Source organism: Amphiura filiformis, chromosome 20 (assembly GCF_039555335.1).
Source record: "Amphiura filiformis chromosome 20, Afil_fr2py, whole genome shotgun sequence".
Taxonomy (NCBI): domain Eukaryota; kingdom Metazoa; phylum Echinodermata; class Ophiuroidea; order Amphilepidida; family Amphiuridae; genus Amphiura; species Amphiura filiformis.
The window spans coordinates 34124038-34141092 of record NC_092647.1 but is presented as its reverse complement, the minus strand read 5'-3'; the positions used below and the strand labels follow the sequence as shown (position 1 = coordinate 34141092).

At 37.2% G+C, this 17055-nt stretch overlaps 1 protein-coding gene across 1 annotated transcript; it reads right to left on the bottom strand.

Moving 5' to 3' along the window:
- Positions 1-694: 694 nt before the first annotated feature.
- On the bottom strand, positions 695-16236 carry LOC140142687 (uncharacterized). Its single transcript, XM_072164688.1, has 3 exons — positions 15853-16236; positions 4195-4802; positions 695-3273 (listed from the first exon to the last, which is right to left on the bottom strand). Exons 2-3 carry the CDS (start codon positions 4682-4684, stop codon positions 1394-1396), a joined length of 2370 nt encoding a protein of 789 aa, XP_072020789.1. The 5' UTR covers positions 4685-4802; positions 15853-16236; the 3' UTR covers positions 695-1393.
- Positions 16237-17055: the final 819 nt, after the last annotated feature.

The following is a 17055-nucleotide window of genomic DNA, read 5'->3' as shown; positions in this document are numbered from 1 at the left end:
CATTTCTTTTTTTTCCTGAAAATAGCCACATCTTGATGGTCATTACAAGAAAGTAAATTCCCATTTTCCAACTTGGTAACATGTATACTTGTAGCCCAATTTCGTACATCATGGCACCCAGATTTGGTGTGTAGTTTCGAAATATTGCAATTAAACTTTCTCTAAAACATGAGACCCCAAAACCCAAATCTAGTACAAACAGTCATTATAATTTAAATAGCTATAGCAAACTTTCCATGGTAGAGATTGGACCCAAGACAAAATATACTTAAATTAAGATTAAATTCAACACTGCTATGGGGGAAAAATACAATATTTTATTTCTCATTTAATAATGGACCAAACTCGACAGAATAACAACCATTTGAGGGCTGAGAAAGTCTTACAATGACCCGCTCTCACAAAATGAGCATGAAGTTGACAAAATATTCCAGATTTGAAACCCTTATTTTACGTCCTTTAACACCAAACATGTTTGGCTCCTTGATTTGGTCTTTAAAAATCAACATTTCCTCCGAATTTCTTTTGTTTTCTATTGAATTTTGTCATGTTTAAAGGACCGTATCTTCTATTATAGCGCCCTGGCGACTTTATGCTCATTTTATGGGAGCAGGTCGTTGTGAGTTAAGACTTTCGGTTTCTCAGCCCTCGCATATAAAATCAACATTATCATGATTATGTTAAATTGTATTACCCCCCCCCCCCCCGCCAAGTTTTTTAAATCCAAAATTTAGGATCCGAACATTTAGGTTACCTGGAATAATGCTGTGGTAAAAATGCATGTTAAATTGCCCATGCGAATTGTTACACCGTAAATGCAAGACCGGGAAAAAGGGTAGGGGGAAAATTGCCACCTGGCTTGAGTTGAGATACCGGGACACAATTGACTTAAAGGCATCTTCCTATGGCCTGGTTTATGCCGTAATTGTCATCATTTCGGCCAACTTAAGTAACACTGCAAATGTACTCGCGCTCAGACGCGTACATTTTGTACAATTAGTTGTCCCAGTAAAGTAATTTTAGGTGCGGGTCAGCGGGACCATTTGGAATCCATACCTCAGGGTCGGTGGCCCCGGTATAACACCCCTACATGTAGACGTCAGCCTATTAATATACTATAATATTGGCACTTAGATCGTTGCGCTCGCTGACACGAAACGTTTTAACAGATTCTTCATGGCAACGTGTCATCAACGTATCGATACCATAGTTGCGACTGGACACTCAGATTATGCTCTGAACTTAATTCATTTTTGACATCTTTTGTGTAAATTTAAGAAATTGCGATATCATATTAGTGAAATTACATTCATCAGATAACAGTAAGAATGCTTATAGCCAATGATATCGGTGGCTCATTTGATCACTCCTACTACTGGATCTAACCGTGTTGTCAACGAAACATATACGACGGTACTGTTTTAGAAGATCTGCCTTGCCAAGATGTTGTTACACCTGACTCGAGTGCTCTTGGTCTATGCACTATACTAATAGGTTCAGTTTTCTTAACTTTGGCGGGATATGTGGAGCGGCGGCGTGATGATGTTGACGTGGTTTTGGGAGATTGGGTACTAGGAGCAACAATATCCGGTAAACTACTTCTCCTGGCGGTAGTCTTTGGTGGATGTAATATTTTAGCGGGCCTTGTTGCAGTTTTGGAAGATGGTGACGCCGGGTCTGCATTTTTTGACATTGTTGCCTTACTAGGTCTCTGAGACGTGGAAAGATTTGACTTTGGTGGCGATGTGGAGAGACCGTCATTTAGTGAGTTCGCGCTGCCTCTGTGACCATTCTGAGTAGGATGTTTTCCCTGATCACTTCCAGAATTCGGAACAGCTCGTAAGAAACTTGATCTCCGAACGGTATGATCTTCTAAATCTGTGATAAACTCAGGAATGTCCATTGGTAAGCTTGATCTTCGCTGTCTGTGATATCTAGAGTTCATAGCTGGTGCATTTTCACGATCTGTCCCATCGCTAACATCAATAGGTTGTAGTCTTGACGCCGGATCTGTATTTTTTGACATTGCAAGCTTACTAGGGTTCGCGCTGCCTCTGTGACCATTCTGAGTAGGAATTTTTCCCTGATCACATCCAGAATTCGAAACATCTCGCGAGAAAGTTGACCTCCGAACAGTATGATCTGCTAGATCTTTGATAAACTCAGGAATGTCCGTTGGTAAGCTTGATCTTCGCTGTCTGTGATATCTAGAGTTCATAGCTTGTGCATTTTCACGATCTGTCACATCGCTAACATCAATAGGTTGTAGTCTTGACGCCGGATCTGTATTTTTTGACATTGCAGCCTTACTAGGTCTCTGAGACGTGTAAAGATTTGACTTTGGTGGCGATGTGGAGAGACCGTCATTTAGTGATTGCGTGCTACCTCTGTGACCATTCTGAGTAGGATGTTTTGCCTGATCACGTTCAGAATTCGGAACATCTCGCGAGAAACTTGATCTCCGAACGGTATGATCATCTAGATCTGTGATAATCTTAGGAATGTCTGTTGGTAAGCTTGATCTTCGCTGTCTATGATATCTAGAGTTCATAGCTGGTGCATCATGATCTGTCCCATCGCCAACTTTAATAGGTTGTAGTCTTAAGCGTCGATCAAGGAGCTTCTGCTTCGTACTGAGCATAACAGATCGATTTTTGTCATCATTGTGTGTGTCATTTACCATGTATTTATCAAATAAAGATGACTGGAAGTCGTCCAGTTGCGAAAGAGAGCTCCTCCTTGGATTCAGTAGTCTTGACGGGGTCACCTTCTCAACATTTTCCACATCCTCTTCAAAAGGCTTTTCAGCAAGCATTGGAATACATTGTGCCAATTGAAACACCACACTATTAAGTTGTCCTGTGTATTCTTGTGTGAAAGGGGTAGTGGATGCTAAACCAGGTATTGGCTGTGTGGCTGTGGCAACGATCACTTTAGATTTCTTAGGTTTGATCACTTTAGATTTCTTAGGTTTGATGTGTTTGTCTCCTCCATCCGGGGTGGGTGTGCGAGGAGTGGGTGATTCATTTACAAGATCCATCATAGATCTCCGCCCTTCTGCCACTCTCCGCTCTCGAGCTAAACGTTTTCTCTGTGCTGTAGGACACAACAACAAAAAATCAGTTGTAAAACCTTTCCCGCTCACCACCAAGTAGTCCTGGGCGATATTACGATTCTTGTCGCGTTGACTCACATCGGCGTCACCGTCGATTACCAGAGTGCGGATAACTTTTATGTGTCCAAGACGGGCAGCTTCGAGTAAAGGCGAAATATCTGAAAATGAAAACCAAAAAGCGTCAATATCAATCATTGTCAATCGCAGCAGCTGCACTTTCGGAATTAAATTTGATAAGTAATTAAAAGGTAACGCCATAACTAAAGACTGATGTAACACTGTTATTGTTAACTAAAAGTTACTTAGTGCTCGAGATTTTATCAGAATTGATAAAATATATTACTCCTCCTAAATGGTTGTCGCTAGAGAAGCCATTGACCCAATCCTTTGATAGCTCAGTGGTGAGAGTTCTGGTCTAAATACTCAGGGGTCCAGGTTCAAATTCTTGTCAGTTTTCTTCTTTGGCCAGGATACTTGAGGTACTATAATTTACGTGTAAAGTTACTGTTGTAACCATAGTAATTATTGTTTCGTTTTCTGATTTCATATTTCACTTCGTTTTTGAACATATATCACAATCTAAATATTTGAAACTTTAGATCGCTCCGGTTCAGTTAAAATGATTCCCACCACCCTCAAGAGATTATAATCATGATAATTAGGTTTGTTCGGATTAGGCATACATATGCAGTATAGTTTAAAGACTAGTTTGCGTATGACGTCCTGTCAACTAGATCGAAAATTCCGTTCTGCGCAAGTCAGCAACCAATCACGCTGAGCCTTTGCCCTGACGTTAGACGCAAACTAGTCTTTATTCGGTCTTCAATTATAGGGATATGATTGACATAAGGGTTGGGATTATCAGTGGTAGTACCAGATGTGTTTGGATGGATGAGGAAAAATGATCCCAGTCATAACCCCCCCCCAATGGCACGCCACTGGTTTGGAAGCGATTAAGGGGTAGGCTAGTTACGATTTTGTATGATTAGGCATATGCCTATAGAATGACGACTTTTCTAAAGTTGCTCATTAATTTTCAAACCACAAATAAGACATAGTGTTATAATGCATAACCTTACTTTCATTGTTAGTTGCATTGACGTTCAACCCCCACTTCTTAAAAGAGACTATCAGAGTCTTCACCACACTGGCATTGCCTGTCCTGCATGCATGCATCAGAGGTGTATTGCCTTCATTGTCGCCAATATCTGCATCTACCATCCCATTGTCAGCCAATAGTTTAACCATCTCTGCGTCCTCTTGTAAGCAGGTGTGCGCTAGAACTGTTTTACCCGACAAATCCTGCGCATTGAGATCACAGGATGATCTACCGTTCACTTTGAGCACTAGAATCGCAAGATCCTTTCTGCCTTTGGTGGTTATATCCAGATAACAGAACCGCATCAGGATGGTCATTTGTTGGTGCTTCGGTAACCGGATGTTCAGATCAACACACGGCATATTGATAGCCGATTTGATGCGGCTAACGTTGTTAGTCTTCATAGAATCTACTAAATTCTTGGTTGGATCCAAGAGGATTGTGCGATCAAGTAGCGAGGGCATGGTCATATCATGATGAGCTATGATGCGTGAAATTTGCTGACAGTAACATTTCAATGTGGCTGAACTGCTCTCATTAAAGTTAACGGGCTGGTTTCGCAATTTGTTTAAAATCCGACATCAAACCCTGTAATGGAGAGAAAAAGCAAAGAGAAACGGGGAATGAAAAAATCTTATTCATATTAAATTGTAACAAAAAACTGATCAAATCAAGTCCATGACAATCCCACAATCTATATACAGTTGACCTCAGATGACCTTCAAAATTTTCGCTGCTCAAAGGAGATCATATCCACATAGTTTCCAACAAATCTGTACTCAGTTATCCTCAAATGACATTGAACATTTTTGGCGCCGCGCTTAATTGTGATAACATGCACCACGTTTTATGACATCCGACAATCAATACTCAGTTGACCTCCGATGACTTTGACACTACCTTGACTCCGACATTTTGACCATCCAACAATCTATGCCCAGTTGATCTCAGATGACCATTCCAATATGAATCTCTCAGAAAACACAAAAACGTTTTATAGAAAACGTTTTAATAACATAAAAAAACATTGTTAAAAACTTATGCAAAAACATTCTTACATAATATTATTTCAGAGTTGACAAAATTGCAATTAAAAGTTATTTCTTTCAAATAATATGGGGCACATAGTACAATCCCAGCAAACACAAAAACGTTTTTAAAACATTTTAAATAAGTTATATTTTGGGTTTTGGTTTAGGTAAAAACGTTTTAATAACATTAAAATGTCGGGTTATATAAAGGTCATGAAATTGTTTTAAAACGTTTTGTATGAAAACACACTGCAACAATATTTTTAAAATGTTTCGAAATGTCATTGTAAACTATTTTTGCAAATATTTTTGGCCAAATATTTTGTCAACACTTAAATAACATTATGTTAAAATATTTGCACCCAGCAAACACAGAAATGTTCTTAAAATGTTTTTTACAAAACGTTTTAATAACATTTAAATGTCGGGTTATATAAAGGTCGTGAAAACATTTTAAAAACGTTATTGTAAATATTTTGGGCACACATACATTGCACAATATTTTGTCGACTCCGGAATAACATTCTGTTTCGAATGATTTGTACCAAGTTTTCAAAAATGTTTTTGGAATGTTATTAAAACGTTTTTATACCCTTTATATAACCCGACATTTAAATGTTTTCTGTGTGTTTGCTGTGCAGTAGATTACCAATAAATGTTATTTAATGTCATGAAAACGTTTTATACCATCAATGTACCCTTCATATAACCCGACATTTAATCGTTTTCTGACAACCTTTTATAACCTTTTGCGAATGATGTCGAAAACGTTTTGTGTTTGCTGGGATATTCCCCCGGCCTCCAACTCAACACAAAAGTTGACACCATGAGAGTTACCAAATCTGTCAAATAACCCCTTTTCCGCGCAATTTGGTAACTCTCATGGTTGTCAACTTTTGTGTTGAGTTGGGGGGCCGGGAATATTCCATCATTCTCTTTCCAAAAACCGCACATTCTCGCTTATAAATCATGATTCCAACATTTTAAAAAAGTCACACATTTCCCAAATAACCGCACATAAAAACTTAAACTTCATAATTCAACATGTTGAAAAGTTGTAAATGTTGTTTTACAACATGTAAAAATTACTTTAAAAATTATTTTTTTCGTGAAAACGTACATATTGGGTATATACCCTAAAAGTAGTGGCTTTCTTTTCTGCACTTATAAAAATATCTCTATCTATTCTGTTCATCATGTTTAAAAAGGTGCACCTATGCCTATAAACCGCACAATAAACTGAACTTTAATTTCACAAGTTAAAAAAGTCTAACATTTGCCTAAAGCGCACATTATATCTATACCGTGTGTCGAAAGTCCGTTCCGACTTCCCATGGAGCGTAGCATCAATATGGAAGTACCCCCTCTGTTTATTTGCCTTTGGGCTACTAGCTGCAATGAATCCAGAGGCGCATTGCAAAGAAAAAATTATGTCGGCCATTGTTCTAGATTTTTAGAGCTAATGTTGTATGTATTGACAGATTCAAAGGTCTGCAAACCTCGGATTTCAATAGAAAGACAACAATAACCGAGGTTTGCATACCTTCGGAGGTTATCGACCATAAAGAGACAACAACTTCAAATAAATTGCTAAGTAACATTTTAATTAATCTAAAACAATAACCAGTAACAAATTAATTTCAAACTAATTGTGTAAGTTTTATTTAAAGTATGTTAAAATGGTTTTCTTATGGGGGAGGAACAGACTTATGACACACGGTATACTTAAGTTTTATCAGGGATGTGAGAGTAGACTGCATAAGACACGCACAGTTATTTCTATCCAAAAAAAGTTTTTTTTAACTTATGAACATAGTAACATTTTTCATCGCCCTCTTCTGAAACATTCTCATATAAACCATCATTTCATCATGCATTTTTAAATAGTCGCATGTTTTATTATCGTGCATAAAAACTTAATTCAACATGTGAAAAAGTTGCAACTTTGTCGGAAAACAGCACATATAAAAATTACTTTTAAAAGTTTTTTTCTCATGAAAACGCGCACATTGTCTCTAAAAGTAGTGTCTCTTTTCTGCACATAGTAGACTTTTCACCATCATCTTCCCAAAAGCCGCACATACCTAAACCATAATTTAAACTTTTCCCTATACATAAAAAGTGAAAATTCAGAATGATTCATGTTGAACTTGAAAATATCACACATTTTCCTAAGTAATAACTGCACATAACAAAATATATCTATCTGAACGACAGTGAACGACTCTTTTCAGAGTCATCAGTAGACAAGGGGCGGGCTACATGTCTCATTCTTAGGTACTTTGTCCTGAAGAAGTCAGAGCTACTCCTGACGAAAGCTTGATAGTTCTAAACTTGTCCGACGGCGAACCCGCTAAAAACCCACTAATTGTTATGAATTCCCGTCGTAAAAGCCTATCCCACATGCACTATTATTAACACTAGCGGGATACCCGCGCTTCGCGCGGGTCCCCGCTAGATGAGTAAATGGGAGCGTTCACTATAACAGGAAGAATTACTGAACAGGTAGAATCATCGAAAATATACATTTTGATTTTCCGTTTCATTGTTATTTATTTATTTAAACCCGTTCCCATTTTTTTCTAAATCTGTTATTTGTTACATTTCCTTTTAGCTTCATTTTTATTTGCTGCTTGTGATTTCCCGTTTCCATGTTTTTTATTTAATTCTGTTATCATTATTATAGCTTCTTTTTTTTCTTACATTTCCTGATTAGTTTCTTTCCTTCTTTGTTTCGTTCCTGTTTCATTTAGTTAATTTAACCCGTTGGCCTAATTACTCGTACCTCTTTTGTCATTTTAATTTCATTTTTCTTTATAGTAGGTCTACCGCTTCATTTTGTTTATACAACACACATATTTTTCCCGTATACGTCCTCTCAGCTCATAGCGTGTATGCGGACGTGTTCATCTTTATCATAATCCCGTGACCCGTCCATGTACCTTTTTGTCCTTTAATTTTTATTTATTTTTCCTTCTTTCTGTATTATCATGTCCACTGGTCTCTGGCTCGCAAGTCGCGTGGCTCTGCGCCCGTTTACGCGCGCATTGGCGTAGTGCGCATTACGCTCGCGCGCCGACGCGCTGCCTGCCAGCTGCAGTGACGCGCAGGCTGGCAACTGATTTTCATAACAAAAACCCCGTTTTTACACATATTTTCACTGTTTTTGCAGCCAATTCTTGACCGATTTCAACCAAATAAAGTCGAGGCAATTTCCCGTACATTCCTCGATCTCCCGTATGAATTTGGCGACATTTGGATCGAAACTGACGGAGCCTTTTACATAAACCACATAGATACATACATACATACATACAACATTCCCCTATTTATAGTAAGACTAGCGGGACACCCGCGCTACGCGCGGGTCCCCGCTAGATGAGTAAATGGGAGCTTTCACTATAACAGGAAGAATTACTGAACAGGTAGAATCATCGAAAAGATACATTTTATTTATATTATAAATCTGTCTCTTCTTACATTTCCTTTTTTCCTTTCTTTTCAGTTTCTTCTTCGACGTACATGGGGCTATTTTGTTCCCATTAAAAAAAAAAAATTTGCTGCCTAGCTTGTGATTTTCCGTTTCCATGTTATTTATTTATTTAAGCCCGTTCCCATTTTTTTTTCTAAATCTGTTATTTGTTACATTCTGATTTATTTGCTTCTTTTTTTTCTTACATTTCCCGATTAGTTTCTTTCCTTCTTTGTTTCGTTCCTGTTTCATCTAGTTACTTTAACCCGTTGGCCTATTACTCGTACCTCTTTTGTCATGTTAATTTCATTTTTCTTTATAGTAGGTCTACCGCTTCATTTTGTTTATACAACACACATATTTTTCCCGTATACATGTACGTCCTCTCATAGCGTGTATGCGGACGTGTTCATCGTTATCATAATCCCGTGACCCGTCCATGTACCTTTTTACCCTTTAATTTTTATTTATTTTTCCTTCTTTCTGTATTATCATGTCCACTGGTCTCTGGCTCGCAAGTCGCGTGGCTCTGCGCAGTTTACGCACACATTGGCGTAGTGCGCATTACGCTCGCACGCCGGCGCGCTGCCTGCCAGCTGCATTGACGCGCAGACTGACAACTGATTTTCATAACAAAACCCCCGTTTTTACCCATATTTTCACTAGGAAAGAAAAAAAAAGCAAAAGGTACACCAACTTGATGTGGGGAAACAAAAAATACACTAGAACAAGTATGCAGAGGACAAAAATCACTGTGCATAAGATTTTCATCACTTGTTCTAGTGCAGTTTTGTATTACCATTGATCCTTGTTGTTTTTGCAGGTTCAGCACTTACCTGTGGGCCTTGAACTGGTAATTTTGGCTATCGAACTTTGCCTACTTCTTCTGCTCACGTCTGATGTTTTTGTCCTCTGCATACTGTCTAGTCTGTATTTTACTTGTTTCCCCACATCAAGTTGGTGTACCTTTGCTTTTTTTCTTTCCTGTTGTTATTATTCAAGGTATCCTCTTGTATCATTTATTGATCCTTGATGTGTTTTGTGTCCTCGTCCGTTGGATTCACCATTACCCACTTTTTCATATTTTCACTGTTTTTGCAGCCAATTCTTGACCGATTTCAACCAAATAAAGTCCCCGGTGGGTTCAGTCTTCACTGACAATGTGTACGCATGATGGTTCCAATTAGGGGTACTTTTCAAGAAATGTCCGCGGAATTTTCGAGGACAAAATTGTTTGTGATTGTCCAAATTAGGGGTGTTTTGGAGCAAAATTGTCCTTGAAATGGAAAATAGGGTGTATTTCTAGGACTTTCGTTCGCGTTTTACCGCTGCAGTTTTCGTTATTGTCTTCAATTCCCCGTGAAACAGGGGGAATTCAAAAGCGTCCTTGAAATGGTAAAAATAGGGGTATTTATTTCGGAAAAATATCCTCGATTCCTCGGAATAAGGGGGTGAAATGAAAATGCGTCCTCAAAATGATAAAAATGGGGGAGGTATTTGGGGGCAAATTTTCCTCGATTTCGCGCAAAATAGGGGGTAAAATTGCTGCAAATGTCCTCGATTCCCCGTGAAATAGGGGTCATTTTCAAATCCTGGAACGGTCATACGTCCTACCTTTAAATACAAACTGAACCCACCGGGATAAAGTCGAGGCAATTTCCCGTATATTCCTCGATCTCCCGTATGAATTTGGCGACATTTGGATCGAAACTGACGGAGCCTTTACATAAACCACATAGATACATACATACAACATTCCCCTATTTATAGTAAGATGGTGAATTGTGAATGTGATTCAGTTTTTATGTGCGGTATGTGTGACTTTGTTAAAATGTTTATAATGGTTTCCACGGGGGTTTGTTTCCATCGGGGTCTGATGCCCTTTTCTCAAGCTTTGATTGACGTCATTTCTATTGATTGGATCAATAACATTCTATAATAAAGGAGGGAGCTCAAGTCCTTGATCACGGTTGAGCGCTATAACCGGATTGTGGTTTCTGGATATATGCATGGAGCATGGACTCTTTTTTCATACACAAATTTAAATGTTTAATAAACCATAAAATAAGGGACTCTATTTATACCATAATGAATGTATCCAAGCACCATCAAATAAGATTTAGAATCTAAAAATAATAATATTACAATGAACGTCATTCTCAAATACCAGCCTTTGTAATCATTGGCTCATTTCACTTCACGTCTTCTGTAAAAAGAATAGATCATTATGAGACAAGGAGGCAGAACTTAGACGAACAAAAACAAAAATTGAGATACTGTAAGCCCCACAAAATCCATTTTGATTGGCGTGACCACTGGTAACCCGACCTTTTTGCTTTGCGATTGAAAATTATTTTTTGAAAGAAAAATTTGCCAAACAACAACAACAACAAAACAAACAAAAAAGCAACAACAACAAAAAAGCAAAACAAAACAAGGAAAACAGCAGTATTGACGAAGTTGAAGCCCCGTTCAAATACATGTAGAGAAATTAAAAATTCCGGTCAAATGTCTTATTATTAATTGTCAATACGTACAGCTTCAGTGGCGTAGCCAGTGGAGGGAGTGGAAGTCGGTGCCCCCCCCCCGCCCTCATCGTGGCCGTCGGTTCATCTAAGCAGTCGGGGAAAAGGGCGTTGGTGAAAAAATGGGTTTCCTGTTAACATGGTCAAGGAGTTTTAAGAAAATAAACTGAGCTCAAAAAGAAACTTATAATTTTTCACAAGGTCATAGGCCTATCTTGAAATCCTGTCCATCAAATTGAACTAAAATAAAACACAGATTTACTTCAATACTCTACTCTTAACACATGTCAGTAACCAAGCAGTTATCCAACTGACACAACAGCAAAATGCACTGACATGGGACAGCTTCCTGGACCACATTCACAGCCCAGCCCTGTTTCATGAAAAAAGTGTATGAAAAGCAGAAAGCAGCACCGTTTTATCATCTGTGCAAGGATCTTGTGTGCATTCTCACAGATTTTTTGTCCTGGGTGCCAAATGTTGGGCTGTGAAAGTGAAGGAAGTCCAGGAAGCTGTCCCATAACAGTGCATTTTGCTGTTGTGTCAGTTGGACAACTGCTTGGTTACTGACATGTGTTTTGAGTAGAGTATTAAGGTAATCCTGTGTGTAATTTTGGTTCATTTTGATTGACAGTATTTTAAGATATGACCTTGTGATTCAAAAGTTGTAAAAAATTATAAGTTTCTTTTTGAGCTCAGTTTATATATATGTATGTTTGTCTTTTTCGAGTCATCTAGCTTCATCTCCCGACGAATTTCTTCCTTCCTAAGTTCCTTCCATAAATACGTGCTCAACTGATTGAGTATCAACGCACGGGCTTTACGTGCAGTTTGCCTATATGGTCAATTCCAGCGAAAGCGGACACAAAATTCTCTCTATGTTAACTTTCCACTTTAAAATGTCATTAATAAAGGAAATCACGTTATTGATGGAGCATATCATGTCACGTCCAATGTGCTCTCTTTGTGCATATAGGCCTTTACTAGCAAGTCATGCCAGGGGACAAGTTATGATAGCTTAAATGAATTGGCGTTACCCACGAATTCAAAGATAAAGCACCATATATGTCATTGAATGTCCTTCAATCAAAATGAAATTATTACCGTTAGAAAGACGTTTGCATGATCTCTCATCATATGTAAAACGATTGAATTCCACCAAAGTTTGTGGACTCTAGAGGCCATTAAGTCAATTTGGCTAATAATTTTGTTACCCGCGTATCAAAAATAAAATGATCGTTCTGAAAAATGTTAAGTGAATATGCCATAAATGACTATATCATGAAACGAAGTTTCGTTCTATAATTCTGAGATCCAAGTGATTATTTTATGCAAATACGTTTTACCCATAAAATTCCATAAAATCAAATTTGACGTTACCCACGTATCAACTGTTACCCACGAGTCCAGCAAATATAATTGCCATAACTTAAATTAACATTTAATGACTTTGGACACTGAATTTAGTTTGACAAGCGCTTAAAATTGTAAATCGTAAAAATACGTTTACCGCTTTAAAAAAGAATCTACGACGGTTTAAACTTTTGTTACCCACGAATCCCGAATAGATGCTAACCTTGAAAAATAAGGAGATTGTTTATTTTAAGTTTAAATCAGCACATATTCAAGCCATGAGTATGCTATAATTTTGACAGTACTTACAGTTTATACACCTAAGAAACGCAAACCCCAAACGGTACTATAGTACTTATAGCTTTACCCACGAATTCGGCGTTACCCACGAATCCAAGGATTTACTCGTAAATTATATGTTTCTTATGCATCTTAACATTTTGAAAACATGCGAAATAGGTTCCAAAACAGTCCTGTTTAATAGCGTCCTCTTGAAGGTATACTGAAGCTGCATCATGAAGTTTTGATTGATTATCTTAAATTACCATTTTTTTGGTAAATGCAATTGGTTAGAGGAACGGGAATCATTGAAACACAATGGAGGAATAACCGCATGGTGGTTTCCAACCTTCTGTAATATTTTCTATTTTGCCGCTTACCAATACATACCTTCAAATATGTGTTACCCACGAACATTTTGGTTACCCACGAATCACTACTTAAATTATAGTTAACAATGTATTAATAGTGTTTTAGTTCATAGGAACTGTCAAACACGAGTTAATAGAATATTGCTGCATGAAAAATATGGAATGATTTTACTAAAATAATAATATAAAACTGTTTGCTCTGTCTATTTGAATTTGGCAACTTCATTATTCTCAAAATTTTTATACCCAAAATGCCATAATGATCCATTCTAAATATTCCATGTAGTCTGTATTTTGATTAAAATTCATTTTAGTGCCATTGCAGCCTGAATTATTGACATACGGAAAAGTATTTTTATTTTTATTTAAAAAATTAATAGGAATTGCTATTTTCCAGACGCTGTTACCCACGAATCCATCCGAGATCCTCATCCTGCGACGAGATACAAAATCTAACTTTATATTTATATGAAGCATTTATTCTAATCTTTCGAAATAATACAGTAATGTTAAATGACAGCCACTTTGGAAAGAGTTCGAAGAATTGACACAATCTTAACTGTACGCCTGGTTCTTTCATAAAATTTGTAATAACCAAAATATTTCTTTGTAGATATATGTAATAAAATTCTATTTTACGTTCAAAGTCTTCACCGATTTCTAGTGTATATGAGTCACACATAAAATATTGAAAGATATTAAAGAAAGTGAAATTTTATGGCGTACAACAGGTGAAAAATGCTTGAATTCGTGGGTAACATGCATATGCGCATTAACACTTTATTTGGTCTAGCAAGAAAAGTTATTTTTCAATCCGATGGCACTTCCACCTGATGATTCACTAGACATGATAGTCTCATTTGATAAGTCTAGAATTGAAAAGGAAAACATTTTCAAAATGGCCCCCAGAGAGAATTTTGGCCCGCTTTGGCTGGAATTGACCATATACGTACACGATCCTGGAACCTAGGATTGATTGCAGATTTCAGAACCGCTAAAATATTCATGTTATTAAAAAGATCTATGGAAACTGTAATTGTTTTTGCTTTCTTTTTGAAAACAGTAGTAGCCTACCGGACAACTTTGACCTCACCCCATCCCTCAGCTCCCTTCTTTGGTCAAATAGGAAACTGTTTTCAGTAAAATAATAGTATAAATATTCTTCCATATGTGATGTGATCAAGCAAAATCAGTCGGACGTCGGAAATATTGATTTTGAGATAATAGCCAAACAAAGGAATTCGGAAAATCTTTAACTGCTCATATCTTTTGAACTGTGGTTGTCCAAATTCAATGGGGGTTTCTGCAAAATGTAGCTTTGCAAATGTTATTTAGAAACTGAAAATCGAATATGTCCGACTTCAGACTGATTTTACTTGATCACATCACATTATGTAAGTCAGTGAAGAAACCGCGCTGCAATTGTGTGCTCAAAATTGGCAGTCACCTAAGTCATGGCTAAGTGAAGTGCAAAATAGTGAACTGGGAATTCAGTAGTTCCAGAGGTTTCCTTACATCTAACACTCGACTCACATGGTAGTGCGAGTAGTACAAGCATCATTTTAATAACACACACAACTATTTTGTGGGAAAGTTGGGCCCTTTTAGTTTAAGGGCGCGGGCACTGTACCTTTTGAAACAAGAATAATTGATGAAAAACAACAACAACAAATCAACAATGATAACAAACCCCAATAAATGACTTCTAAGTGTAAAAGTTCGTCTACCCAGTGCAATAGCCACTCTGATCAAAAGGAACAAACCCTCTATATGGAGTTTTATTTTGATGCTAGGTCTAATTATAATCAATTTCATACCTTAAGGGGGTATTACACCCCTGGCAAATTCTGTGCCTAATTTTGCATTTTTCTCAAAAATTATAGCACATTGGTGACAAGTAAGATATGTATATTATAGGGGCAAGAACTGCAACTACTGTACTGAAAATTCAGCAACTCAAAGCAAGTAGTTAATTTTTGACTGTAACTCCACAACTGTTATCTGTGCTGAAATAAAATTTCCATTGCAGTAGTTGTAGTCCGTGCCCCTATATTTTACATATCTTACTTGTCCCCAATGCGTTTAAATTTTTGAGAAAAATGCAAAAATAGGTACAAAATTGGGCAGGGGTGTAGTACCCCCTTAAAGCATTCCAGGGTCTATGCTTAAAGGTCCATTCAGTGATTTGCTCATCCGGACGATCGTAAAAATCATCAAAATTCAGATTTTTGTACCTTTGTCATTGTCATTAATATATAAACATAGCCTGCTAGTGGTTCAGCCGAAAGCCGTGTATTTAAGACAAAAATAAAAAATTTACATGAATCTGTAATTTAGATACTGACAGTATCTAAATCAGCTACATCAAATGGGGCTGCAACTTCGTTAATACTGTGTTGTTTGCCAAATTTTTCATTTCAAAAATATCAAATGACAGTTTGAATGACTTATTCTTCCCTTTTAAGCAATTTGTAAACAATTTTAATTTTTTTACACTTTCGCTGGGATCACTGAATGGGTCTTTAAATCAAGACAAACAAACAAATAACTAAGACTCAAGAAAACAGAAATGAATGATCACTTATTCAAATTAAATTTGCGTCCTACCTTTCATAAATTCTCATGTTGACGCTGCTGCAAAATCTACTTCAGCTGGTGCTGGTTTTTAGCTGTTTCCCAGTTTCCATTTATCTGTTTTTAGTCCGTTTGAGCGGGATATCCCTGGTAGATTGGAGTTCGGTTTATAGTATCGAGCGTAGAAGTAAACGTAGCACAGAGCATGGAGGTAGTACTACTACCTCCATGCACAGAGAAGCATATTGCGGCAGCGAATTGATTAATAATGACCCACTGTGATAATGACCATTGACCCAAGACCGTGTTAGTTGAAATTCGAGTTTTATCAACGCGGATCGATTGGCCCATTGAAAAAGACCTATGCATCATGCATGGCCACCAACTGGCCCAAGTATAAAGGAGTGGTCTCATCCGTCTCAACTCTCAACAACAACATCATGCATCAGTGGAACTTAGATAAACATCTCAAAAAAAGTAACTGACCCCTCTTAAATAATGACCATTATTCAAAAACGGGTAATTGTATTACAAATCTCAATCTGTAAAATGCGTTGGAAGCAGAATTTATTTCTGCACATTTTGACACCTCATTTGTAGCAATTGACTAAATATTGACGTCACAGCGTACATTTAAATCAATGTAGCCCAAGATTTGAAAGTTGTAGTAAATTCTATTGTTTTTGCATTCAGTGTAATCATGATGTAATGGAAGGCAATCTCTGTAATGATATCTGAGTGTTTTTGTATTGTAAAAATTTGTATGTAAGTGCAACTTTCAAATTTGGACCTCACTACATTAAATTGACCGGTGCTTTATTGTTTTCTGGGCTATCGTATCAAATGAGGTGTCAAACTGCGCAGAAATAAATTCTGCTTCCAACGCATTTTATAGATTTGCAATACAATAGCCACTTTTTGAATAATAGCCATTATTTAAGGGGGGTTAGTTACTTTTTTTTGAGATGTTTAGATCATTCAAAAACACTGAGAAACATGCATAGTATTAATATACATAGGCCTACACAATGAATAGTTTTGTGTGTCTCTTTTACAATCATGGCGAAATGTGTACAAAAACAATAACCAAAATGCCCCCCCCCCCCCAAAAAAAAGATAATAATAATAATAATAATAATAAACCCAGACAAAATTGGATCGCGATACAATACTGAAAATCTACTGAAAAATTGAACGTATGGGAATTTTACGGTCATCTTGGAGTTCACATAGCAA